This window comes from Chiloscyllium plagiosum, chromosome 9 (genome assembly GCF_004010195.1).
Source record: "Chiloscyllium plagiosum isolate BGI_BamShark_2017 chromosome 9, ASM401019v2, whole genome shotgun sequence".
Lineage (NCBI taxonomy): Eukaryota > Metazoa > Chordata > Chondrichthyes > Orectolobiformes > Hemiscylliidae > Chiloscyllium > Chiloscyllium plagiosum.
In genome coordinates, this window is record NC_057718.1 from 27,491,159 (window position 1) to 27,518,690 (window position 27,532).

The 27,532-nt window shown below is 41.2% G+C and overlaps 1 protein-coding gene across 1 annotated transcript in view; it reads right to left on the reverse strand.

Annotated features, from left to right (window-relative positions):
* LOC122552715 (stonin-1-like) overlaps positions 1–27,532 on the reverse strand; it is a 109,221-nt gene that overhangs the window by 42,181 nt on the left and 39,508 nt on the right. Inside the window, exons 4-5 of the mRNA XM_043695614.1 lie at positions 7,467–7,568; positions 4,146–4,269 (exon numbers count right to left, since the gene is read on the reverse strand). Coding sequence (XP_043551549.1) covers positions 4,146–4,269; positions 7,467–7,568 — 226 coding nt within the window. The remainder of the gene's footprint in view (positions 1–4,145; positions 4,270–7,466; positions 7,569–27,532) is intronic.

Consider the following 27,532-nt stretch of genomic DNA (forward strand, 5'->3'; position numbering starts at 1 on the left):
CAGCTAATCAAGGTTCCACTGTAATTACACAAAGCTATTCAAGGTGGCTATTGATGCAAGTGATGTGGGTGTCAGTGCTGTGCTCTTGCAAGAAGACAACGAGAAGATAGAAAACCTGGGTATTTCTCCAGGAAAGTGAACATTCAGCTGTTGAATATTTCTGCTGTTGAGAAGGTGTTGGTGTTACAACATTTCAATGTTTCTGTTACCAGCAACATATCTGAGACAATCATATACACTGACCATAACCCATTGAAGTTTGTACAAAAATTTAAGGACAAAAATGCGAGACTGTTCAAATAGAGACTGTTATTATAGCCACTCAGTTTGAAAATTGTGCATGTGGCAGGACAAGAAAACGTGACTGCTGATGCATTGTCGAGACTTGAATAAGAGACAGAGGAGGCAGGATTAAAACAGACTGAAACAGAATGTAGTAGCGCATATTTGCATGATTATTTTCAATATAATGTATATGTGTGTTGTAGAGTACTAACAGTTTAAATTAAGGAGTTTCTAAAAAATGAAACCATCTTTGGATATTGAAGGTACATTTTTTAAGGAAGGGGGTGAAAGGTGTGATGATGCTGCTCCTTTAACAAGGTTATGCTGTCCTTAGCTTTTTTTCCCCCCCAGAAAGATTATAAAAGCAGTGACTCCAAAAGGTCTGGCTTGGATGGGTTTTAAGACCAATTTGATTGTAGCTAACAGATACTACCTCAGGTAAAAGGCTTTAAAGTTTAAAAATAAAACTTGTACAATGTTCCCAGCTCAGATTTGGTTTGGTTTTTGGCAGTCTGGCTATTCATTGAAAACAGTCAGTCAGTCAGTTTTGAGGCTGCTGATCCAAGAAATAGCTTCATGGAAGAGGGTGTTCCATGCTGCCATTTTTCTCTCTCTCGTAAGACCCTGAATTTATTTTACCTTTTGTGCCAAGGGGTGTTCATGGGGATTGTTGCAAGTATTTGAAACAGCATCATTAATCTGGATAGTCTGATGGGTTTGCAGATAGGTTAAGTTATTCTATATTCTATTCTCTTTTGTTTGTGATTCATTCAGTAATATTGCAAATACATTCTGTTTTGTTTAAAACTAAGTGGTTAGGCCAGCTGCATCCCTCCTGTAATATCCACTGTACACCTGCTAACAACAATTAGCAAAGTTTGGGTCCAGGCTACTTTGCTGAAATGCTTTGCGGAGGTCTGGCCTGTTCCAGAACAAAATGCACCATCGAAAGGATATTGTCCGTGTGCATAATGGCTTTGTAAGGCAACTGCTCTTCCCAGGACCATAAAAAAATACAGAAGGTGGTGTGCACAGGCAGACCATCATGAAAGCCAACTTTCCATCTATGGACTCTATTTATGTGGCTCACTGCTGCAGAAAGGCTGCCATCATAAAGGACCCATCCCACAGTAATAACCTCCTATAATCTCTTCCATCAGGCAGACGATAAAAAGCCTGAACACATGCATGAGCAGGTTCGGGAACAGCTTCATCCCAGTTTTTATTATATGGATGAAAAGCTGCTGCAATGTTGTTCAGGAGGGAACTAAAGGATTTTGATTCAGTGATAGGGAAGGAACAGCAATATATTTCCAAATCATGGTGAGTGGCTTGGAGGGTAACTTGCAGGTGGTGGCGTTCCCATGTATCGGCTGCCCTTATTCTTCGAGATGGATTCGGAAAGTGCTGTCTGAGAATCTTTGGTGAATTTCTGTGCTGCATCTTGTAGATAGCACACACTGATCGTCAGTGATGGAGGGAGTGGAAATTTGTGGATGTGGTACCAATCAAAGTTGGCTGTCCTGGATGGTGTCAAACTTTCTGGGTGTTGCTGGACCTCAAGTTGGAGAACTGATTTCAAGTTGGCGTTGTTAGAGTACTGAAGAAACTCGAAATCTGGCAGAACTTCAGGATTCTGAAGAAGCACATTGAAAGCAAAACGTTAACTATGCTTCTCTACGAATAAATGCAGCAGGACCTGCTGAGTTTCTGCAGCACTTTCTGCTTTTACTTTAAACATTATAAATCTTGGAGAATGTATCATCCTTTAGATCCAGAGAGAGAACAGCAATAGGAAATGTCAGAGACTGGGAATGAAATGATCATCAGCAACACATATAACTGAAAGCAGTGAGCACAAAGCAAAATCCACTCCAAATATTCTATGTGTACTGCCCTGTGTCTGAATCTGTCCCTCCATGATCAACAGCTCATTACATTTCCAGTATCAGTAGAAATGCTTCCTGATAATCTGGTTTGGGTCTCAGTTTAAGTACAGCCAAGGATGGAGAATGACACAAGGAATCCAAATAATATTTACAACAATAAAGTGGGAAACATGTACTGATTACCTGAAGTAATCAACACACTTAATGTATTATACGCAGCAAATTTATAATTGATTCAGTGGAATTGATAAATGGTTAGCATCATTCATTGAATACAGGCAGCTTTTCACGATAAATGGTGGAAATGGTATTAAGTAATTTGCCCTAATATTGTCCTAATCTGCTATTTGATTGGTACATTCAACATAAACTGTAATCCAATAATGCTCAATGGGAATCTCTCTTCTATTTGACTCATTCATCTAACTGTAGATATGGTACTGTTTGATACATAATTTCACAAAGAGGGAGAGAGAAAACAGGGAATTATAGAACGGTTAGCCAGACGGCAGTGGTGGGAAAGATGCTGGAGTCAATTATAAAAGATGAAATTATGACTCATTTGGATAGCAGTAACAGGATAGGTCAGAGTCAGCATGGATTTACAAAATGTGCTTGACTAATCTTCTGGAATTTTTTGAGGATGTAACTATGAAGATGGACAAGGGAGAGCCAGTGGATGTAGTGTACCTGGACTTTTTCTGAAAGCCTTTGATAAAGTCCCACATAGGAGATTAGTGAACAAACCTAGGGCCCATGTTACTGGGGGCAAAATACCGACTTAGACTGAAAATTGCTTGGCTGACAGAAAGCAAAGAGTAGTGATAAACTGATCCCTTTCGGAATGGCAGGTGGTGACCAGAGGGGTACCACAAGGTTCAGTTCTGGGACCGCAGCTGTTTACAATATACATTAATGATATAGATGAAGGTTTTAAAAGTAATATTAGCAAATTTGCTGATGACACAAAGCTGAGTGGCAGGGTGAAATGCAAGGAGGATGTTAAGAGAAAACAGGGGGACTTGGACAGGTTAGGTGAGTGGACGAATACATGGCAGATGCAGTTTAATGTGGATAAATGTGTGGTTATCCGCTTTGGTAGTGAGAACAGGATTACTACCTAAACGGAGTCAAGTTAGGTAAAGGGAAAGTACAACAAGAACTAGGTGTTCTTGTACATCAGTCAATGAAAGCAAGCATGCAGGTGCAGCAAGCAGTGAAGAAAGCTAATGGCATGCTGGCCTTCATAACAAGAGGAATTGAGTATAGGAGCAAGGAGGTCCTTCTGCAGCTGTACAGGGCCCTGGTGAGGCCGTACCTGGAGTATTGTGTGCAGTTTTGGTCTCCAAATGTGAGGAAGGACATTCTGGCTATTGAGGGAGTGCAGCGTAGGTTCACAAGGTCAATTTCTGGAATGGCGGGACTACCATATGTTGAAAGATTGCAGCAACTGGGCTTGTATACACTGGAGTTTAGAAGGATGAGAGGGGATCTGACTGAGATGTATAAAATTATTAAATGATTTGACACTCTGGAGGCAGGAAGCATGTTCCCGCTGACGGGTGAGTCCAGAACCAGAGGATACAGTTTAAAAATAAGGGGTAGGCCATTTAGAACAGAGTTGAGGAGAAACTTCATCACCCAGAGAGTGGTGGATATATGGAATGCTCTGCCCCAGAAGGCAGTGGAGGCCAAGTCTCTGATAGAGCTCTTAAAGACAGTGGAATCAAGGATTATGGGGATAAGGCAGGAACAGGATACAGATTGTGGATGATCAGCGATGATCATAATGAACGGTGATATTGGCTCAAAGGGCCAAATGGCCTACTCCTGCATCTGCTGTCTAAAAGCGCAGAAGTCCAGTAGCTGTGCAAGATCTTTCAGAATCTTAATTTCAGCTGTAAGAAGGCATGTTACTTATGTAAATAATAAATGCACTTAAAGAAAATCTATGTTGTAATCTGAACAAACCTGATGATGTATGTACAGTTTGATGAGTTTTTTGCTGCTGGAGTTCCAACATGATCTGCTGGTGATTATTTTCCCTGAAAAAGCCTTCCACCGCTCTGGACTGTAGAAGTTTGCTCTCCCAAAGCTTATTGCATGAAAGTCAAGAGAGCAAATCAATTACAAAATGGGATTTAAAACATTTTAAGCAAGTTTCAGAATATTTCACGACAAGTCACTAAAAACGAAAAGCAAACAGCTCATCAGTGTAAGACTACCCAGAGTTATCAATGGTGGCATCCTGGTGTAAAACTTTTAAGAAACAACTCTCTCAATAGTGAACAGCTACAAATAGAGATTAATAGATTTCTGTGGAAGTATTCACTCATATGGGACAAAGCCTTGAGGGACTAAATATTCTAAAAGGTGTTGAATGTAAAGCAACATTCAGCTACCAACAGCATGGATTGTTCCTGATTGGCATAATCAAAAATTATGCTAAATATTATTCCGAGACTGTTAAACAAAAAAATAAAAATACAAAATGTTGAAAATACTCAGCCAATGAGACAGCATCAGTGGACAGAGAAATAGACCTTACAAATGGGTAATGTTATAATGTTAGAGTTGTAATAGGTTTTGAACAAATTACTTTTTATTCATTCATGGGATGAATATTTCACTGGCTGGCCCAGCATAATTGCCCATCAGAAAGGCAGCAGTAAGTGGCATCTTAAACCACTGCAATCCATTTAGTGTAGATACATCCACAACGCTATTAGGGAGGGAGTGATTGGCTTTTGGCTCAGTGACACTGAAAGAATGTTGACATATCTCCAAGGTAGAATGAAGAATGGCTCAGGGGAGAACTTGCAGTTCCCATATATCTGTTGCCGTTGTCTATCTACATGGTAAGCACCATAATTTGGAAAGTGCTACCGAAGGAGTCTTGGTGGATTTCTGCAGTGCATCTCATAGATATACTCACTTCTGCTCCTGAGTAGATGTGCTGCTGCCTGAAAGTGAAAAGAAAACTGAAACGTGCAGAGGAACAGAAACAAAATGGGTACCAGAGATTATAGTAATTGATCTTAATATTGAGTTCAACAAAGCTATAAAATACCTAATTAAAAGTTGAAGTGCTGCTCCTTGCGCTTGCATTAAGCTTCACTAAAACAGTGCAATAAGCAGAGGTCATAGCTGTGAGAGCAAGGAGGAAGATATAAAATGGTACACCATCAGAAGTTTGGGGTTACCTTTGCAAATTTAAATTTCCTTTTGAGTCGGAAGACTGAAAACAATAGGTTTGCAAGGGAAATTAAAATATAAATGTTTATCTTCTTTTCAATACAAAAGATTTAACAACAAATACTACAAAGACGAGCCAGGCAATATAGGCCGTTACTGAAAATGTGTTGCTGGAAAAGCGCAGCAGGTCAGGCAGCATCCAAGGAGCAGGAGCCCTTCTGAAATCTGTGTTCATCCCTTGTGGTTGGAGGGTTCCTAGGCGGAAGATGAGGCGCTCTTCCTCCAACCGTCGTGTTGCTATGTTCTGTCGATGGAGGAGTCCAAGGACCTGCATGTCCTTGGTGGAGTGGGAGGGGGAGTTGAAGTGTTGAGCCACGGGGTGGTTGGGTTGGTTGGTCTGGGTGTCCCAGAATATAGGCAGTTAGTATGGAAAGGATTTAAAGCAGAATTGGATAAACATTTGAGGAAACACAGAATTGATAGGAGTTATTTTCAATATTTTGAACAACCTTTTCAGTCCTCAACCTTCCTATTACAAAGATATCTTTTCTCAACTAATTTAGCAAGTGCATACAGAACACTACTACACACCTATCACCCTGACTCTTTTCAATCTCCCATAAATCAAGTTCCATCTTCAAATCTGTTCAAAATATGATTAGTCATGGTTAATATTATGGAAGTAAAATCATGTCAACCATATCAAACTGAATTCTGTTAGGCTGTACATGGCAAAGTAAATATAAGAAAAACTGTGGATGTGGATTTACATTTTCAGAAGGCATCCAATAAGATTCTGCACAAGGGGTTCTGACACAAGATTAGGTATTATGGAATTCTGTTAATATGTATTGAGGATAAATCAAATTCAGGAAACAGGCAAGACTATGTTGTCTTAAAGATTACATGGTGTAACTAATGAAATGCCACAAGTATCAGCAATTAGGCTAGAGCTATTTAGAGTCTATAAGGCAAAAGGAACTGGGTGTGATGTATCCAGGTGTACTGGTATTATGCAGCGTAAATTATAAGGAAGATATAAACAAACTGGAAAGGGATATAGTTAGGTTAAGTGTACATCACGCAGCATGGGGAGCATAACGTGGGAATAGGATGAAAAAACTGTTGATGTTTTAAGTGGTGATAAAATGCAACTTTTCAGGATCATTAGGGGCTTTTATATGAGAAACACAAAGATAGCACGTAGGTGCAGCATGCAATTAGGAAGGAAACTGTATGCTAGCCCTCATTGTAAGTGGGTTGTATAACAAGAGTAACAACATTTCAGTGCAATTCTATAGCACTTTAGATGGACAATATTTGAATCACTACATATCCTACTAGAATATAGAACATTACAGACAGTACAGGCCCCTCAGCTCTCGATGTTGTGCCAACCTGTGAAACCAATCTGAAGCCCATCTAACCTATACTATTCCATAATCATCCATTTGTTTATTCAATGACTATTTACATGCCATTAAAGTTGGGAAGTCTACTACTGTTGCAGGTAAGGTGTTCTACGCCCTTACTACTCTAAGTAAAGAGCCTACTTCTGACATCTGTCCTATATCTATCACCCCTCGATTTAAAACTATATCTCCTCGTGGCAGCCAACACCATCTGAGGATAAAGGCTCTCACTCTCCTCTGATCATCTTGTATGGCTCTATTAAGTCACCTCTCAACATTCTTCTCTCCAACAAGAACAGCCTCATGTCCTTCAGCTTTTCCTCATAAGATCCTCCCTCCATACCAGGCAACATTCTGGTAAATCTCCTTTGCACCCTTTCCAATGCTTCCACATCCTTCCTATGATACGGCAACCAGTACGGTACACAATATTGCAAGTGCAGCCGTACCAGAGTACATGCCTTAGAATGGATGCAATGACAATTCATTAAATGAATTTCTGTGCTGAGTAGATTGGTCTGTGATTGAATAGATTGGACTTATAATCTCGGAGGTCTGTAATGTTCTTCTATTTTTTATTATCAGGTCAAGTATTTTTATTGCTACTCATAATTGGCATACGCTTAGAAAAGTAACACTTAGGACAGAAAATGTAAACTTCTGTGATAACAGAAGTACCAAATACCTGCTTCAGATCCTTGAGAACATGATCGTCAATACCTTCCTCAAGGAAAAAATCATGTACATTGCTGATGACATCCTCAATAACAGATTTATAGAGTCTGGGCTGTAAAACAAAAAACAATTTTATTTGCAGTTAGATATTTTTTCCACAGTTTTGACTTTTATGAGGTTGTTCCTTCCTTTTTTGTATGAGGTGGCAAAACAGTATGAGCCAGCTATAAGCAAACAGAGATAAAACTTCTTATGGGATTGCTCACAGCAGTGACGTATAGTGGATTGTAATGCACTATACATCGTTATAGTATAATGATAGATTTCCTACTGTCTACAGGAGTTTCAACATCTATGTTTCAAAAAAGATTATCAACTCTGCATTTAAAGTTTTGTAATCAAATCCCTTATTCTGGAGAAGCAGAATGCAATAATGCATACTTGGACGATTTGTTTGAAAAACAGATGCAGATGAGATATGTCATGTTATTCATTATTGCGGAGGCAGAAATCATTGGCAAATAAGAGGACAATTAATGAATTCCAAAACATTTATCAATGTTGTTTCTTAACTGTCCCCAGTCAGGTATGAAAATCATCAATGGATTTCTTTAACTGCTTTGACCTGAATTTATCTCAGTCCCATCAATAAAACAGATCTTCTGGTATTATATCTCATCACAGTTTGTATGACTTTTAACTGCACCAAGTGGCTATCTGTTCTCCTACATTAAGAACAGTGACTACATTTTAAGGTATTAAATGGCTGAATGGTACTTTGGGACATCACAGTCATGAAAGGAGCTACAGAGATGCAAACTAGTTAGACAATCAATAATGATCTCATTGAATGGCAGAACAAGCTTGTAGGGCTGAATGGCTTACTCTTGTGCCTATTTTCTATGTTTTTAATTCTAATTAATAGAATGCTTTGGTTGTCTGATGGTTTGTTTAAAAGATCTTCAACATTTAGGATAAAGTGAGCGGTGAAGGATGTATTAAGGATGTTAAGTGAAGAAGCTTTATTCAAATTTTCCACATCCGGTAATGAGCAGGTCAGCAGATACTACCTGAGTCCTCAGACTTTTCTGTCTTTATAATCTTCCTAATTTAGTTTCTATTGAGACATTCAAGAGATGATTTGATGATTATTAAATAGAGACAATTGACTAAATTTTACCATTAATTACAAAGTCCCTCCTACTCCACAAATCCTCAACCAACTCAAGCTCTTCTGAAAGAAAATTCCCTGCATATTTGGCATTAGCCTAGTGAATCTTATCTGGCCTTGAAGGTTGGATGATCCCTCCAACCCTGTTTGTACCATGCTGCCTCTGGATGCCTTCATGGGTAGGTTGACAGGTGCCTTTAAAGGCCATGTCCAGCACATTCATTGTCTGCCGGTCATACATATAGATATTCATTCCAGTCCTCTCGCCATTTGTCCATACCAACAACAAGGTGACAGGAGCCGAAAGAATGTTGTCTCACTCCAGGTGCTCCTTCCTCACAAAATAGACAAAACAATGCCAATAGACACCCAGCTGGAGGAGGAACCACATATAGAGTCCCGAGAATTCTTCTCTTACGACACCTAAGGGGTCCCTGTCTTCCAGAGGAGGGTGAACATGCTTTTAATCAGGACAAACCCAGCATGTCGGGGACTTCAAACCAGAAATGCCCTAGGGCTGCATGACCAAAATACCAAGGCCAATGGACTGCAATTACAAGGAGATCAAAGGAGGAACAAAGTATTGAGAGGCATGAAAGGACCTGACAGGAAAGAACAGGCTGGAAGGATAGGGTGGTGGGGTAGCTTGGTTATTATAAGATTGAACTAGCATGATAGCTGGAAATGATCTTAGATCGGAAAATGTAGAATCCAAACGACGGAGCTAAGAACTAATAAGGAGATAATGACACTGGTGGGAGAAATCTACAGGCCCGAACAGAAAAGAGAATAAATAAGGAAATAATCAGGGTATGTATAAAAGGTGGCACATTAATCATGGATGACTTTAAATTTTCATTTAGATTGAGAAAATGAAATTTGCTGAGGTTGCCATGAGAAAGATTCAACAGAGTGCATTTAACAATTTCCCAGGACAGCATGTTATGATCTAACCTGGATCAGACTATTTCAGATCTGATGTTTAATGAGGCTGATTTAATAAATGATCTCAGAGTAACATATCCCCAAGGAAACAGTGATAATACCAGTACAATTTAGCATTCAGTTTGAGGCAGAGAAACATTGGTCTGAACCAACTACTCTAAACCAAATTAAGGGTATTTACAAATAAATGAGGGCAGAGTTGGCTGGAATGTACTGAAAAAATGCATTTAGCAGAAAGAAAGCTGATGATCAATGGTAGACATTTAAGAAAATAGTTAGATTCTGGTAACATCTCAGGTTTGAAAAATTGTTAATGCAACCATATTATTCAATGAGGGAACAGAGAAAAAAAAACACATACCAGTAGGCCAGATAGCTTCATATGCGTTTTTGGGAGAATAGAATTTTGAGTCTATTAAAAGAATGTAACAGCAATGCATTTAGAATTACATAACGTAACCATGAAAAGTCAGCATGGTTTTATGAAGGAGAATTCAGACCTGACAATTTAATATAGTTCTTTGAGGAGGTAACAAGTAGGATGGATAAAGGGAACCAGTCGATGTAATATATTTAGATTTCAAAAATGCATTAGATATTGCACATAAGGCTGCTTAATAAGCTAAGATCCCGTGGTGTTGGGGGTAGTGCATTAGCATGGATAAAGGGCTGGCTAATTAACAGAAAACAGAAAGTTAGGATAAATGAGGCATTTTCAAGATGGCTATCTGCAACAAGTGTTGTGCCACAGGGATCATTGCTAGAGTGACAATTATTTACAATAAATACAGGAGTACCCCCCCCCCCACCTCCGTATCTGTGGTATGTGGGAAGGCAATTGGTATATTTAGATGGCGGGTAATTGTGATAGGTTAGTGAGGAGGGTGGAGCTGATAGATGGGAAGAAGATGAGCAGGTAGGACAGGTCAAGAGGGCGGTACAGAGTTGGAAAGTTGGATGTGGGATGAAGTTGGGGGAGGGGAGATTTGGAAACTAGTGAAGTCAATGTTGATGCTGTGTGGTTGAAAGGTCCCAAGGCAGAAGATGATGCGTTCTTCCACCAGTTGGCAGGTGGATTTGATTTGGTGGTAGAGGTGGCCCAGGACGTACATGTCATCGTGGAAGTGAGAAGGAGAGATGAAATGGTTGGCCACAGGGCAGTGGGATTGTTCGTGCGTGTGTCTCAGAGATGTTCCCTGAAACGGTCTGCGATACCAGGTATGGAGGGACCAACTTATGAGCAGACGGTGAGTAGGTTGGGCCTGTACTTACTGGAGTTTAGAAGAACAAGGAGTGACCTTATTGAAACATAAGAGATTCTTAGGGGGCTTGACTGGATAGATGTGGTGGTATTGTTTCCCTTTATGGGAAAATCTAGAACCAGAGGACGTGATCTCAAAATAAGGGGTCACCCAATTAAGAAAGAGATGAGGATATTCTTTCCCCCACAGAGACTAGTGAATTCTTTACTGCAGAGGGCTATTGAGACTGGGAAATTAAGAATATTCACGGCTGAGATATACAGATACTTAATTAATAAGGGAATCAAGGGGTATAGGTGGAAGCCAGGGAAGTAGAGTTAAGGATGATCAGTTCAGCCACGATCTCATTAAATGGCATAGCAAACGGGTTGGGCTGAATGGCCTACTACTGTTCTTATGTCATATGGGCTTTGTGCTTTGGATAAGAGGGAGTCTATAGATGTACTGTACTTGAACTTCCAGAATGTATTTGACAAGGTGCCAATTAAAAAGGTTATTATGCAAAGTAGACATACATGATTTAGGGGATAATATATTATCAGATAGAATATTTGCTGGTTGGCAGAAAACAGGACATGAACAAATAGATAATTACAATCACAATAGATGATACTATTATCATTGGCAGGATGCGACAAGTGGCATCCTGAGGTCTGGGTTTATATGAATGACTTAGTTGAGGGGAGACAAAGCTTGGCAGGTAAATTTGCAGATGACACAAAGATAGTTAGGAACTTACGTTGTGAAGAGGACATAAAGAAGTTGAAGAGAAATAAGTTGAGTGAATGGGCTAAAATCTGGCTGATGGAACATATTGTGGGAAAATGTGTAATTATTCACTTTGGCAGGATAAAAATGCACAGTATTACTTAAGTAGAGAACAACAATTGAGGTGCAGAAAGTTCTAGGTGTTGTAATGATTATTAAATTTTTGTGACGTGTGCAAATATTAAGAAGGTTAGTGGGATGCTACCTTTTATTGCAAGAGGAATTGAATATAAAAGGAATTTGTACTTCAGTTATACACAGCACTGATGAGGCATATCTTAAATGTGATGTCCAGTTACTTAAGAAGGTTATAAATGTGTTGAAGATAATTCAGAGGAGGTTTGCTAGTTTGACATCTGGAATGAGTGGGTTGTCTCGTGGAAAGATTGAACAGATTGGGCTATTCCGTTCTTCTAAAGTGAGGGTTAACTCAATTAAAGTTGATAAGATCCTTGGACAGTGGACCGGAAAAGGATGTTTCCTCTAGTGAACCAAAACGAGAGGGTATTGTTTTACAAGTTAATGACATCCTTGTAGAAAAGTAATTAAAAGAACATTTTTTCTTTGAGGATTGTGCAACTTTACAATTCTCTGCTTCAGAAAGCATTGGAGGGGGGTTACTTAATATTTTAAAGCAGAGTTAGATTTTTGTTAGGCAAAAAAATTAAAAAGGGTAGAATAGAAATAGAATTTGAAACATGAGCAGAACAGCTATGATCTGTTTGAAGACAGAACAGGCTCAAAGGACCAAGCAGACTATCTCTGCTTTAAATTTGAATGATCCTTCTACAGAGGATCCCTGTTGTGCACTGTCCTCCCTCAAATGCGAGAACACTTGAATATGGAGTAATGTGCTGCATAGTGCAACGTGGTTGCCTACAATGAGGCATTTTTTAATTCTTTCATGGGATGTGAGCATTACGGAGAAGATCAACATTTGTTACCCAATCCTAATTGTTCTGAAAGTGGTGGCACTTTATGGCAGCAAGGTGGCTCAGTGGTTAGCACTGCTGCTTCACAGCACTATGACACAGGTTTAATTCTATTCTAGGGTGACTGTGTGGAGTTTACATATCCTCCCCCTGTCTGCATGGGTTTCCTCTGTGTGCTCTGGTTTCCTCCCACAGTCCAAAGACATGCAGGCTAGTTGAAATAGGCCATGCTAAATTATCCACAGTGTGAAGGGTTGTATAGATTGGGTGGGTCAGCCATGAGATGCATGGTTACAGGGATAGGGTAGTGGAGTAGGTTGGTGTGGTGTGCTCTTTGAAGGGTCAGTGTAGACCCGATGGGCCAAATGGCCTGCTTCTACACTGTACAGATTCCATGGTGATGGTGAACTACCCATTTAAATTGTTGCATTCATCTGATATAGCATAGCCCTGTTAGGAATCTCCAGATAAAAGATACAGTAACACCAATCTAGTTCCAACTCAGGATAAGCAACTTGGAGAAGAACTTGCAGGGGGTGGTGTCCACTGCTCCAGGTTGTTGAAATTGCAGGATGGGAAGATGGTGTTGATACAGGCTTTATAAATTGCAGCAATGCTTTGTGGTTAGGTGATACACACTACTGCCATTTTATGTCAATGGTGGGTGAAACACAGGTTTATGGTGGCAGATGTTGTGCTAATCAAGCAGACTGCTTTGTCTTAGAGAGTGTTGAACCTCTTCAGTGGTGTTGGAACTACATTCATCCAGGCAAGTTGGAGTATTCCCTCATACCCTTGACCTATGCATTGTAGATAACTAGACATTATTTAGGAAGACAGGATTCAAGTTACTCACCATAGACTCCCAGCCACTGGTCTGCTCTTGAAGTCAAACTATTCATATGGCCAGTCTAGTAGAGTTTCTGGTCAATGGTCACCCTCGAGGATGTTGATGAATTTAGCAATAAATGAAAGTGTTATTGAAAGTCAGAGAGATTGTTAGATCTGCTGTTGCTGGAGATGATCATTGTGTTGGCATTCATGTTGTTTCCCAATTTATAGAAGCTTTGACATTTCCCAGGTGTTGGAGTTTACGACTAAACATTGTGCTATCATCAGGGGACACGCTGAATTCTGACTTTATAGAACATAGAACAGTACAGCACAGAACAGGCCCTTCAGCCCACGATGTTGTGCCAACCATTGATCCTCATGTATGCACCCTCAAATTTCATATGCATGTGCAGCAGTCTCTTAAATGTCCCCAATGACCTTGCTTCCACAACTGCTGCTGGCAACGCATTCCATGCTCTCACAACTCTGTGTAAAGAACCCGCCTCTGACATCCCCTTTATACTTGCCTCCAACCAGCTTAAAACTATGACCCCTCGTGTTAGCCATTTCTGCCCTGGGAAATAGTCTCTGGCTATGATGGAAGGAAGCTCAATAAGGAACTCTTGTAGTGATGTCCTGGTACTGAGATGGATGACTCCAGCAAACAACTATTTTCCAGTGTGCTAGGAATGACTTCAACTAAGGGACAGCCACCTGCACTCCTCAATCTCAAGGGCAGTCATTCTCACCTTTCATCTTGAGTTCACGTTTGAACCAAAGATGTAATGAGGTCAGGGGAAAGACTTGCCCTGTCAAAACCAAACTCAGCATTGGAGGTAGGTAACTGCTGTGGAGGTGTTGCCTCTGAGCTATGGCCTTCAGCCATTTCTTGGTATCATATGGAGTAAATCAAAATGACTGAAGACCATAGCTCAGAGGCCAGGCGACTTCAGGAGATGTCAAAGAGTGTGGTGCTGGAAAAGCACAGCCAGTCAGACAGTATCTGAGAAGCAGGAGCATCATTGTGTCGAGCATGAGCACTTCATCAGGATCAAAACAACGACGCTCCTGCTCCTCAGATGCTGCCTGATCGGCTGTGCTTTTCCAGTACCACACTCTTCAACTCTGATCGCCAGCATCAGCAGTCCTCACTTTCTCCAACTTCAGGAGAAGGCAGAGTTGGATCGTTCAGTTGCTTAAGACGACACTCATATTATAATAAAAGGGGAGCGGTAGCAGGTAGCTGTGATGACAGTTGGTACATTGTCTCAAGATAAATTCATCATGGCAGTTCCCTGGGTATCTTATAGAACTTGTATGTTGAGGTACTGTAATCAGCATTGTTAGCAAAGTAATCTTTCCTCTTGAAAGATACCCCTTATTCACATTCTAGTGCCTAGATAGCAATCCATGTGCAATAAAAGACATCCTACACAAAAAAACCTGCCACAAATACAAATCCCTGACTATCTCTGGTTAAATGTTAAGGTCAACGAGGAAGATGTACTACTATGGGGAGGTGAAGGCCTAATGGTATTATCACTGGATTGTCAACCCAGACATCCTGCTAATGTTCTGGGTACTTGGTTTCAAATCCCACCAATATCTGTAATTAAAGAGTCTAATGATAACCATGAATCCACTATTGTGTATTGGAAAACCTATTTGGTTCACTAATGCCCTTAGGGAAGGAAAATGGCACCCTTACCTGATCTGGCCTACACGTGACTCCAGACCAACAGTAATGTGGTTGACTCTTAACTGCCCTCTGGGCAATTAGGGATGGGCAATAAATCCTAGCCTAGCTAGCACTGCCCTCATTCCGTGAATGAATAACCAAAATAAGACTTGTGGCCAAGCGAATTAGTTAATTGACACAGTAAAAAAATTGTACAACATGAATACTAATGTAGCTGATGTCCTCCGTATCATATGAAAATGGCAAAGTTATTAGCAAAGCATGATGCCATGGTCCGACAGGCCAGGTGGTAGGCCCTACTGCAAAAGACAACCTGAAGAAGCAAAAAAAATGGAAGATGCTGGTAGTCAGGAACAAAATCAGAAATTGCTGGAAAAACTTAGCAGATCTTGCAGCATCGTGTAAAGAAATTAGAGTTAACGTTTCAGGTCCAGTGACCCTTCTTCAGAACACATCTGCCAAATTTGTAGAGGGTGATTTGTGCTGATTTTTTCCAGCAATTTCTGATTTTGGCTTTGAACCTGGAGAAGCAGTCTCCTTCTAAAGAAATAGATATCCAAGAAAGTGAGTCTTCACATCATGGGAGATCAATCTTCATAATTTTAACAAAACCCCAATAGGCTGAGGTGGGCATCACTTCTGACTTAAATACCAGTGTGGTTGAAATGGCAGTGGAACATGCACATCATGAATCCCCCTAACCCTGCTCTGAGATACATTTTTCTAACACCAGCTGCTAGGCAACCAGGGTTAAAATCAGCCTGTGCCGTTTCAAAGCATAATTGTAAATCAATGTACCGGTCTCTCCTTTGGTATCTAAACGGTCGCACTAAATTCACAATAATTTAAAGTGCATTAAAACAAAGTTAACCATGAAAAGTGTGAATACTGAATTTCTGTCGCCTGTCCCAATGGTAGTTACTGTCAATGCACGAGTTCTAACTTCTACTGAAAGGTGTCAAACGGTCAGTCCCCAGCGAAAGTAAGGTCCCCTCCCAAAAGTAATTGGGATTCAGTAAAGAAGAGTACATGGTAAACGCTGGAAGTTGTTGCCTTACCACCAGGTTGACATTGGGGGAGCAGGCCATGGTGTCCCTCCCTGAAGAGGAGGTGTGCCCCACGCCAAACCGCCGGTTGCTGGCCTCGTGACGTCACCGCTGACCGTTAGGCAGTGGCGTGATGTCACAAAGCGGGCGCTGTGGTGTCATAGAGGCTCGCGGGATGACGTCAGCGGGGCTCGAGCGCAGTGGCCCAGGGTTTTTTTAAATCAACCTGTTTTGACAGAATTGGGGGACACTTGAAACCAGAGTTAAAGGTACTATCCACTGCACCACAAGAACTTCCCCTCCTGATGGCTGCCCCAGGTACTTTTTAACCAATCTTTTCTGATAGGGTTGGGGTTGGGGTTTGGAATGGGGAGGGCATGAAACGTGGCTTTCTGGTCTAGAGGTAGGGACATTTTGCACAGAGGCTATAGTCCCTTCTGCCTCAGCAATGTTCTGTGGCGTTTGTTTCCCCATGAGTCTGAGATGTATAGCAGCTCATAACTTTCTATATTTCGATTGTTTAGAAATCTATGCCATAGTTTTGTAATTCTCGCTGACCCTTGACAGATGGAACTTAAACAAGGACAGTGGCTGAGCAAGGGGGAATTGAGTGGACAGCAGGTTAGATGGTGATCTTGGGTTCAAGGGCTGATTAATTACTGTACCCTGGTACTGGTCCTTGCATGTCAGGAATGCAGATTAGGTGGTTATGCTCGTCTCCCTTTTCCCTATGACTATCCCAGCTAAAACTTGCACAAAGCAAACCTACTATTCTGGTCTGGGCAGATCAATAGGGGTGGACTACTACTAAAAGATGTTTTTAATTCCTCAAGGTAAAACAGACAGATATAAGCGCATCTTATGCTATGAAAGCAGGTAAAGGCTGCAGTGGATTGACATTCTCCAATTGAATAGTTTGCTATGGCATTAGTGGAAGCCATGCAACTAGATTGTATAGTTGTCAAATGTACACTGACTACCCTTACGTTAAAATGTGACACATGCAATCCTCTGCGAGGGGCACAAATAAGCCCTACAATGGTAGATGTATAGGGTTGTGAACCTTAGATTTCTTGTCGCAGCTCTGCAGATAGATAGTAAGTGCTTAATGGTCGCTGACCTTTTGGATTTGACATAGAAATAACTACAGTAGACAATCAGAATGCAAGTACTGGCAGCCATCCCATCTCTAAAATCAGATCAGCCATTATGTTATTGATAATGGAGCAAGCTCAAATGTCCAGGTGTCCTACTCTGTGACTTGTCCACATGTTCTTAACAAAACAAATTTTGTTTTAATTACCTGCGTTAGGTGCAACTTCATCTGGAAGAGCACCATCAGCAAAGAAAGAGTCGGATAATCAAATGCCAATGGTGCCCTCCTCCTTTTCAAATCCATTGAACCTAAGCACAGCATCAAAGGCAACCTTTCATTAGAAAGATAAATACAAGGCCACATGGAGACACTGCTGATCCAAGCATTGTCACTTCCTGAGTTAGGCTATTGTCTGTGCCTTTAATGGGAAGGATCTGCACATCAGTAAGGCCATGCTGGGTGCAAACAACTGTTCGATAGACCACAGATTGTTTTTTAGTTATGTAGCAAGGGCGTTGCTGGCTGGTTTGCATTTATTGGCTGTCTCTAGTTTCCCTTGAGAAGGTGGTGCTGAGCTGCCTTCTTAAACCACTGCAGTCCACAATACACTCAGAGAGAGAATTCCAGGATTTTGACCCAGCAATGGTGAAAAAGGTGAGGATGATGAGGGCTCGGAGAGGAACTTGTAGATGGTGGTGTTCCAATGTGTCTGCTGCCTTTGTTCTTCTAATAAATGAGGATAACTTCATTCTACTCTCAGAGTGAGTCTGTAGGTAGGTGGCTGTACAGACTGATACGGTTACCACAGGCTCTGTTATACTTGGAGCAGGAGTTGGTCATAGGAAGGTATGGATGGGGCATTGATGTGGCAGCTTTCTTTCAGTGTTTTCACCTGGCTTCAATTTTTGCTCAGTAACAGCAGTGTGTACAATCTACAAAATATACTGCAGAAGTCCAGCAGGGCTCCTTGGACAGCACCTTCCAGACTCTCAATCACTACCATCTAGAAAGACAAGTGAATCAGATACCTGAGAACACTACCATCTGCAAGACCCCTCAAGTCACTCACCATGGAAAAGTATCACCATGCCTTCACATCACTGGGTCAAATTCTTGAAACCCCCTCCCTAATGACGTTGTTGACACAGTTCAAGGGCAACTAGGAATGGGCAGTAAAAACTGGCTGAGCTGGTGATGCCCACATCTCGTGAGTGAATAAAGGAAAAGTATTTGGGCAAGTACCTTCAGCCATAACTGCCAAGTGCATAATCCATCTCAGAGTATTCTTGAAGTCCTCAATATCACAAATGCCAAATTTCAGAAAATTTGTTTCACTCCATATTAGATTACTTACAGTGTGGAAACAGGCCCTTCGGCCCAACAAGTCCACACCGACCCGCTGAAGCGCAACCCACCCAGACCCATTCCCCTACACCTAACACTACGGGCAATTTAGCATGGCCATTTCACCTAACCTGCACATTTTTGGACTGTGGGAGAAAACCAGAGCACCCGGAGGAAACCCACGCAGACACAGGGAGAATATGCAAACTCCACACAGTCAGTCACCTGAGGCGGGAACTGAACCCGGGTCTTAGGCGCTGTGAGGCAGCAGTGCTAACCACCATGCCGCGCAGATAATATCAAGAAAAGGCTGAAGGCACTGGATATTGCAAAGGCAATGGGCCACGACAACATTCTGGAAATAGTATTGAAGATTAGTGCACCAGAACTAAACTTGCCCCTCGCCAAGTGTTCTGTATATATACAACATTGGCATCTACTTAGCAATGGTGAAATTGCTAAGGTATGTCACAAAAAGGCAGGATAAATCCAAACCTGCTAATTACCACTCCATCAGCCTAATCTTGATCATCAGCAAAGTGGTAGAAGTTGTTGTCAGCATCACTATTAAATCTTAAATACTCAGCAGTAACTTGTACACTGATGCTCAATTTGTGTTTTATCAAGGTCACTTTGTTCCTGACCTCATGGCAGCTTTGGTCTAACCATGGACAAAAATGCTGAACCCATGACAGGAGATGAAAGTTTTATCCCTTGACATCACGATGGAATATGTTTGGGTGGCATCAAGGAGCCCTGGCAAAATTGAAGTCAATGGAAATGAAAGCAAGCTCTTTGCTGTTTGGAGTCATATCCAGGCCAAAAGAAAATGATTGCAGTTGTTGGAGATTAATTGTCTCCTTTCCAGGGACATCACTCTGGGAATTACCAAGTCCCAACCATCTTCAGATGTTTTAAGGTAAGAAGTGGGAATGTTCGCTCATGAACTCAACAGCATGCTGGACAAAACAAGCTACTGAATTGGCACCCCATCATCTTAAACATTTGGTCCCTATATCACCAATACACTATAATTACCATGGACAAGGTGCACTGTAGTCACTTATCAGGGCTTCTTCAGTGGCAATGTTTCAGACCTGTGACCTCTACCACCTAGAAAGCCAAGGGCAGCAGATATATGGGATCACGACGACCTGCAATATCCCCAATTATATGCAAACAACTCCTGACTTGAAACTATTTCACAGTTACTTCATTGTCACTGAGACAATATCCTGGAACTCCCTGTGCACCAACCACATGGAGTGAAGCAGTTCAAGAAGGTAACTCACTGCCAACTTCTCAATTTAATTGGAATGTGCTACATCTTGCCAATTATGTGCACATCCATGAAGAATAAAAATAATCCTGCAGATTCTGTCATTAAGTTATTTCAGTAAAACATGCAATTGCTGTACAGTATTTCCTGGATTTTGCATGACTATTTCAGTACTTGACCCGATCCCAAATATTGCTTGTTTCATCTCTCATGTGCCTGTGACTTCAGACTTTGGCTTGGTTACAATGCTTTCTAACCCTGGCCAATTTAATCTGTTAATGTTTATATATATATGCTTCTCGTGTCAAATGTCTTAGTATGCTATCATACATATTAGGCCTGACAGGTGGGAACTCCATAAAATTTGGTTAGGTGGGAAAGTTTTTTTAAAAAACAAATTCCAATCCAAACACACCTCTAACCTGCAACCAAGCGAATAGTTGATACATTGAACATTATTGCACAGAAGTTCCTTTGAAGTGAATAATGAGTGACAATGTTTCTGAAGCAGGAAACCAAAATGCTAAATCAGGTGAGGACTTCCACAAGCCTGGAGGTGAATGACCTCACTGCTGGACCTAATGTGCCTGGTTAACCCCTGGGAATAGCCACACCTACTTGTAATTTAACTGCTGAATCGTATCTTCTTGCATTTGCTGTCATGTTACCTGTTTTGGGGCTTTCTATAGTTGGTTCATTTTCAATGGTCTACATGGAACATGCAGTTAATTCAACAGCTGCTATGTAAACAAGTTCTCCCAGAGCTGGGTGCACATGTGGGCCTTTTTAGAGACATTGCACATGGTTGGGAGATTAAAGACAATCTACTGAGATGAAATCTGCTATTTGCAAATTGGGTTAGGACAGGGACAAGAGTGTGCAAATTGGTTTCTGTACCTATGGCTGGCCAAGTGTTCAGGGAGATAAGAATATTGATTTTTTGAGGAGGAAGTGAGGACTGCAGCTGCTGGAGATCAGAGTCAAGATTGTGCTGCTGGAAAAGCACAGCAGGTCAGGCACCATCCGAGGAGCAGGAGTCATAGAGTTAAAGAGATGTACAGCAGGAGAATTGACGTTTCAGACATAAGCCTTCATTTCTGATGAAGGGCTTATATTTGAAATGTTGATTTTCCTGCTCTTCGGATGCTGCCTGACCTGCTGTGCTTTTCCAGCACCACACTCTCGACTGTAATTTTTTGAGACAATCCCTATTGATAGGGGTGGCACGGTGGCTCAGTCATTAGCACTGCTGCCTCACTGTGCCAGGGACTGGGTTTGATTCCATCCTCAGGCATCTGTTGGTATGTAGTTTGCACGTTCTCTCCACATCTGCATGGGTTTCCTCTAGGTGCTCAATTTTCCTCCCACAATCCAGAAATGTGCAGGTGAGGTGAATTGGCCACGCTAAATTGCCAATAGTATCCAGGAATGTAAAGGGGAGGTGAATTAGCCATGGGAAATGCAGGGTTCCGGGGTGGGGGGTGGGTAGTGGGGTTGATGTTTGGAGGATTGGTATGGATTTGAAGGACCAAATGCCCTGTTTTCCACATGTTAGGAATTCTATGATAGCTACAGCTTCAAATTTCTGGAAAATCAGACTTTGGCCTCAAGTTGTTCATTGTTCTGTTTTTCATTGATGGATGTAGATGTTGCTGGCTGGTCCAGCATTTATTGCCATCTTAGTTATCCATGAGAATGTAGTGGTGAGATGCATTCCTAAACCACTGTGGTCCATTTGGTAAAGGTACATCCACATGCTGTTAGGGATGGAACTGACATAGCAAAACTGGAGAACCAGCAATATATTTCCAAGTCAGGATGGTGAGTGCCTTGGAAAGGAACTTGGAGGTGGTGGTTCTCCCTTGTACCTGCTACCTTTGTCCTTCTAGATGTAGGGATTGAGAGTTTGGAAGGTGCTGCCTAAGGAATCTTGGTAAATTTATTTTAGATGGTACACACGGATGCTACTGAGTGTCAATGATATGAAGATTAAATGTTTGTGAATAACGTGCCACTCAAACAGGCTGCTTTGTTCTGGGTAGTATCAAGCTTCTTGTGTGTTAGAGCTGCACCCATCTGAGCAGGAGGGGAGTACTGAATATAGAAAAAAACCCACAGAATCCTTAGGAATCAGATTTCAACAGCAGAGCAGTACAATCAGGCTTTAGGGAGTTGTGTATATGAGAAACATCTAAAGATAAAGAGACCTAAAAGCTGGATTTGGTATTAGATAAAGTGAAATAAAGTTAATGTTACAGTTTCACTTATTAGCCCGAACTGGCCATATAGTGTATCGAGGTGTTTCTGATGAGCCAAAGTCTGACTCTGGGGAATCCATACCATTAGGACCGTCAGAAGTTGAGCTAACAAAATTCAGAAATGCATCTTTTTGGTGATGACCATAACCATAAAACTGGGGTAGAAGAAAGCTGCTATTGGAGGGAACTCAATGACTGGTGAAGAAATGATACCGAACTCTACCTGAAGGAGATAGTGTTTTGAAGAACTTGTGGCTGAGCATGGTGCCAATGTGCTAAGAGGACTCCAGTAAATCTGTAAAATCTATCTTTGTTAAATTAACTACCTGAAGGATAATAGTTTCTATTGAAGATCATTTGCCTGATAATTCATGCTTAATTTATGTTGACTTTTGTTTGATTTTAGTGAACATTATAAAAAGGGGAATCTTGCGTTCAGAGTTATTCAGATCTTTTGGGTTATTGGTCTTAATGGTGTTCTGGCCACCCTGCAAAGAAGAAATGATTGATAGATCAGGGAGGACAAAGGACTGAAGGTCTTTCAGCGGGAAACCAAATTCAAAGAGAGTGCTTAGGGATTACTTCTCAGACCTGAAATTCACCTGCCACCTGGTCCATGCTGAAATCTCAACCTTGGGCAGGCAACATGCAGTTGATATCCTCACAGCATGTCAATTGATAACCATGATTAAGATGCAGTGAATCGCTGACTCCATTCTCAGGGTTAATTCAATTTAGTGCCCAAGTTTCTTTGTGACTGCCACAAATTAAATAAAGAATCATTGTACGTGAGCTTAACCCATTTGCCCTAAACTAGTTGTTTGCTATCATTAATCTTAATTTTTAAGTACTTTCAGCAACATTAGGGGTAAATGTAGGGAAATGGGTAGGTTGCGCTTCGGCGGGTCAGTGTGGACTTGTTGGGCCGAAGGGCCTGTTTCCACACTGTAAGTAATCTAATCTAATTAGAAGGAACTCAGTTGATAGGTGATGTGGCTTAGTGGGTTAAAGTGCTTATCTAGTAAGCATGAGATCCTGAGTTTGAACTGCAGCTATTTCTTGACTTGTTTTTACAAGTTTTGTAGCATGATGATAGAGGCCCTACCTCTGAACACAAAGGCCCAGATCCAAGTCCCACCTGCTATGGTGCCAAAAACGTCTTAGAAATGTTTTAGAAAAGTGACTTGTTGTACTTCCTTTTCCACCACCAGGTGGGGCTCATTACCATAGAAATTAATAACCGTAGCTGGATTGTCTCATGCCAAATCAGACAAAGGCATTTTTATGCACTACAAAGACACCCTGAAAAAGCCAGTTACAAACATCTGCATTCCTTCTCTTGGGAAAAAACTACACCCAATGGCTCATGTGGAAACAAACATTGAAAATTTGGTTCAGCATGTCTCAAGGAAATAAATGGCAGAAAGTTCCCGAGGCACTAACCACAATGGCATGAATGGCCAGCTCTAGATGAAATGGTAGTTTAGCATCAGACTCTCCAATCATGAGAAGACCCACAAAATTTGAAACTTGATTACCGCTTGGGTGTACTCTAGTAACAAGAACTGTCAACCACCATTGCCTGAGGGTAGATAGAATACTACAATTCTCAAAAGATTTGATGGGTCTATAAGTCCTTTCTGTTGGAGTTAGGTTAGAATCGAACACAATATTCTCACTGTTGCCTGCAGTGTCTTTTCTCACTCACTGTCACACACCCCAATCCTCAACACCGTCAACCCTGCATGCCCTTTGCATTGCCTACTCACTTGCTCTGGAGACATCCTCACAACATATTTTCACTTCTAATAATGTCTGCCTCTTGCTCTTTCCAGATGGAAAACATCCCCCAATAGGGCAGGATGAGTCCAGAGGCATTGCCCAATATTTGACTCCTCACCATTTATGAGGATAGGATCCTGAACTGTGACCACTTTTCAAAATTTGGAGGCAGTTTCATATCCATCCAAACCAATGCCATGTTTGGAAGGTCTTCCAACAGTCCATGTTTGTCAGCAATTTGATTTAATCAGGAAGAAACTCAGTGCACTGTCAGAATTTGTTAACTTGTCCCTTTTGTTTCCCAGACCATTAGCTTTTCTTTTGCCCATTTTAAAATATCATCTGAGCAGAGGTTTTGTTGTGTTTTGTATTGAGTGTCTGCATTGGAATTAAAAGGAAATATAGTTCTAGTTCCAAATTATAGTTTAGGTGTTAACAATTTTGACTTTTATTTTTAGAAATTAATTTTGTTCTTTAATAAAGATATTATGAGTTCATTAAAGCAGTCTGATGAACATCTTTATTCTCGAAAGCAGTACAGAAGGGAAACAATTTGTCATTTTGGTAATTGAATCAAAACATTTATACTAATTATGACTCATGGCATAATGGGGCTTAGTTAACTGTGCATTCTTTCTGTCCCTGTCATTACTTAAAAAGTGGAAAAAGGTATTTTTTTTTACTCTCTTTAACCTTCCTCTGTCTTAATCTTTCTTCTCTTTATTTTACTGTCTACATCTGACGTCCGTGGGAATTGGGGAAAAACACTCACACTGACTAGAACCATACCTGGCACAAAGGAAGATGTCTGTCGTTTTTCAAGATCTGTCATCTCATTTTCAAGGCGTCATTGCAGAGGTTCTTTGTGGTAGCGATTAGACCCAACCATCTTCAATTGTTTCATCAGATGTTGGAATGTTCACGGATGATTGGTCACTGACCCTGCTCACATGCAGCATGATGACCTGCTTGGGCTGACAAGTGATGAGTACCATTTGCACCACAGCAGCAGAAAGTAGTTCCCTCAAACAAGAAAGACCCTAACCACCATCCATTAACTTTCAATGGCATCACCGTAATTGATCGTTGAGCCCCATTGTTTGAGGATTTAAGTTCTGAAGTAAGGATGTTTGACAGCAGTTAAACAGGATCTTGATGAGACCACACCGGGAGTATGTATGGAGTCCCAACCTAAAAGATTATATTTGCCACAGAGGGAGTTCAGTGGAGGTTCATAAGACTGATATGGGTTGTCTGGACTGTCCTATGATGAAAGATTGGTTCAACTGGGCCTGTATTCACTACAGTTTGAAAAGATGAGAGGGGATCTGACTTAAATGTATAAAATTCGAAAAGGAATGACAGACTAGATGCAAGGAGCATATTTCCCTTATTGGGGAGTCTAGAACTAGGGATCACAGTCTTACAATACAGTGTCATTCATTAAGGGTGTGAGATGAAGAAACATTTCTTCACTCAAAGGGTAGTCAAACTCTGGAATTCTGTTACAGAAGGTTGTAGAGGCCAGGTCACTGAATCTTTTCAATACAGCAATAGATATATGTTTCAATTTTAAAACCTTGACCTACTCTTGGGCAGGTGACTGAGATGTCAGTGGGAGAGCACTTTGGGGCCAGCGACCATAATTCTATTAGTTTTAAAATGGAAAAGGATAGACCAGATCTAAAAGTTAAAATTCTAAATTGGAGGAAAGCTAATTTTGATGGTATCAGGCAAGAACTTTCAAAAGCTGATTGGAGGCAGATGTTCGCAGGTAAAGGGAAGCTGGAAAATGGGAAGGCTTCAGAAATGAGATAACAAGAATCCAGAGACAGTGTATTCCAGTTAGGGTGAAAAGAAGGGCTGGTAGGTGTAGGGAATGCTGGATGACTAAAGAAATTGAGGGTTTTGTTAAGAAAAAGAAGGAAGCATATGTCAGATTTAGACAGGATAGATCGAGTGAATCCTCAGAACAGTATAAAGGCAGTTGGAGTATACTTAAGAGGGAAATCAGGAGGGTAAAAGAGGACATGAGATAGCTTTGGCAAATAGAATTAAGAAGAATCCAAAGAGTTTTTACAAATACTTTAAGGACAAAAGGATAACTAGGGAGAGAATATGGCCCCTCAAAGATCAGCAAGGTGGCCTTTGTGTGGAGCTGCAGGAGATGGGGGAGATACTAAACAAGTATTTTGCATCAGTGTTTACTGTGGAAAAGGATATGGAAGATATAGAATGTAGGGAAATTGATGGTGACATCTTGAAAAATATCCATATTAAAGAGGAGGAAGTGTTGGATGTCTTGAAACGCGTCAAAGTGGATAAATCCCCAGGAACTGATCAGGGGTACCTGAGAATTCTGTGAGAAGCTAGAGAAGTGATTGCTGGGCCTCTTACTGAGATATTTGTATCATCGATAGTCACAGGTGAGGTGGCGGAAGATTGGAGATTGGCTAACGTGGTGCCATTATTTAAGAAAGCTGGTAAGACAAGCCGGGGATCTATAGACCAGTGAGCCTGACGTCAGTGATGGACAAGTATTTGGAAAGGCAAGGACTGGTTTGGGATAGTCAACATGGCTTTGTGCGTGGGAAATCTTGTCTCACAAACTTGATTGAGTTTTTTGAAGAAGTAACAAAGAGGACTGACGAGGGCAGAGCGGTAGATGTGATATATGTGGACTTGAGTAAGGTGTTCGACAAGGTTCCCATGGGAGCTTGGTTAGCAAGGTTATATCTCATGGAATACAGGGAGAACTAGCCTTTTGGATACAGAACTGGCTCAAAGGTAGAAGTCACAGGGTGGTGGTGGAGGGTTGTTTTCAGACTGGAGGCCTGTGACTAGTGGCGTGCCACAAGGATCAGTGGTGGGTCCATTGCTTTTCGTCATTTATATAAATGATTTGGATGTGAGCATAAGCGGTACAGTTATTAAGTTTGCAGATAACAGCAAAATTAGAGGTGTAATGGACGGCGAAGAAGGTTGCCTCAGATTACAACGGGATCTTGATCAGATGGGCCAATGGGCTAAGGAGTGGCAGATGGAGTTTAATTTAGATAAATGCAATGTGCTGCATTTGGGGAAAGCAAATCTTAGCAGGACTTATACACTTAATGGTAAAGTCCTAGGGAGTGTTGCTGAACAAAGAGACCTTGGAGTGCAAGTTCATAGCTCCTTGAAAGTGGAGTCGCAGGTAGATAGGATAGTGAAGGAGGCGTTTTGTATGCTTTCCGTTATCGAGTACAGAAGTTGGGAGGTCATGTAGTGGCTGTACAGGACATTGGTTAGGCCACTTTTGGAATATTGCATGCAGTTCTGGTCTCCTTCTTATCGGAAGGATGTTGTGAAATTTAAAAGGGTTCAGAAAAGATTTACAAGGATGTTGCCAAGGTTGGGGGATTTGAGCTGTAGGGAGAGGTTGAGTAGGTTAGGGCTGTTTTCCCCTGGAGTGTCAGAGGCTGAGAGGTGACTTTATAGAGGTTTATAAAATCATGAGGGGCATGGATAGGATAAATAGACAAAGTCTCTTCCCTGGGGTGGTGGAGTCCAGAACTAGAAGGCATAGGTTTAGGGTGAGAGGGGAAAGATATAAAAGAGACCTAAGGGGCAACTTTTTCACACAAAGGGTGGTACATGTGTGGAATGGGCTGCCAGAGGAAG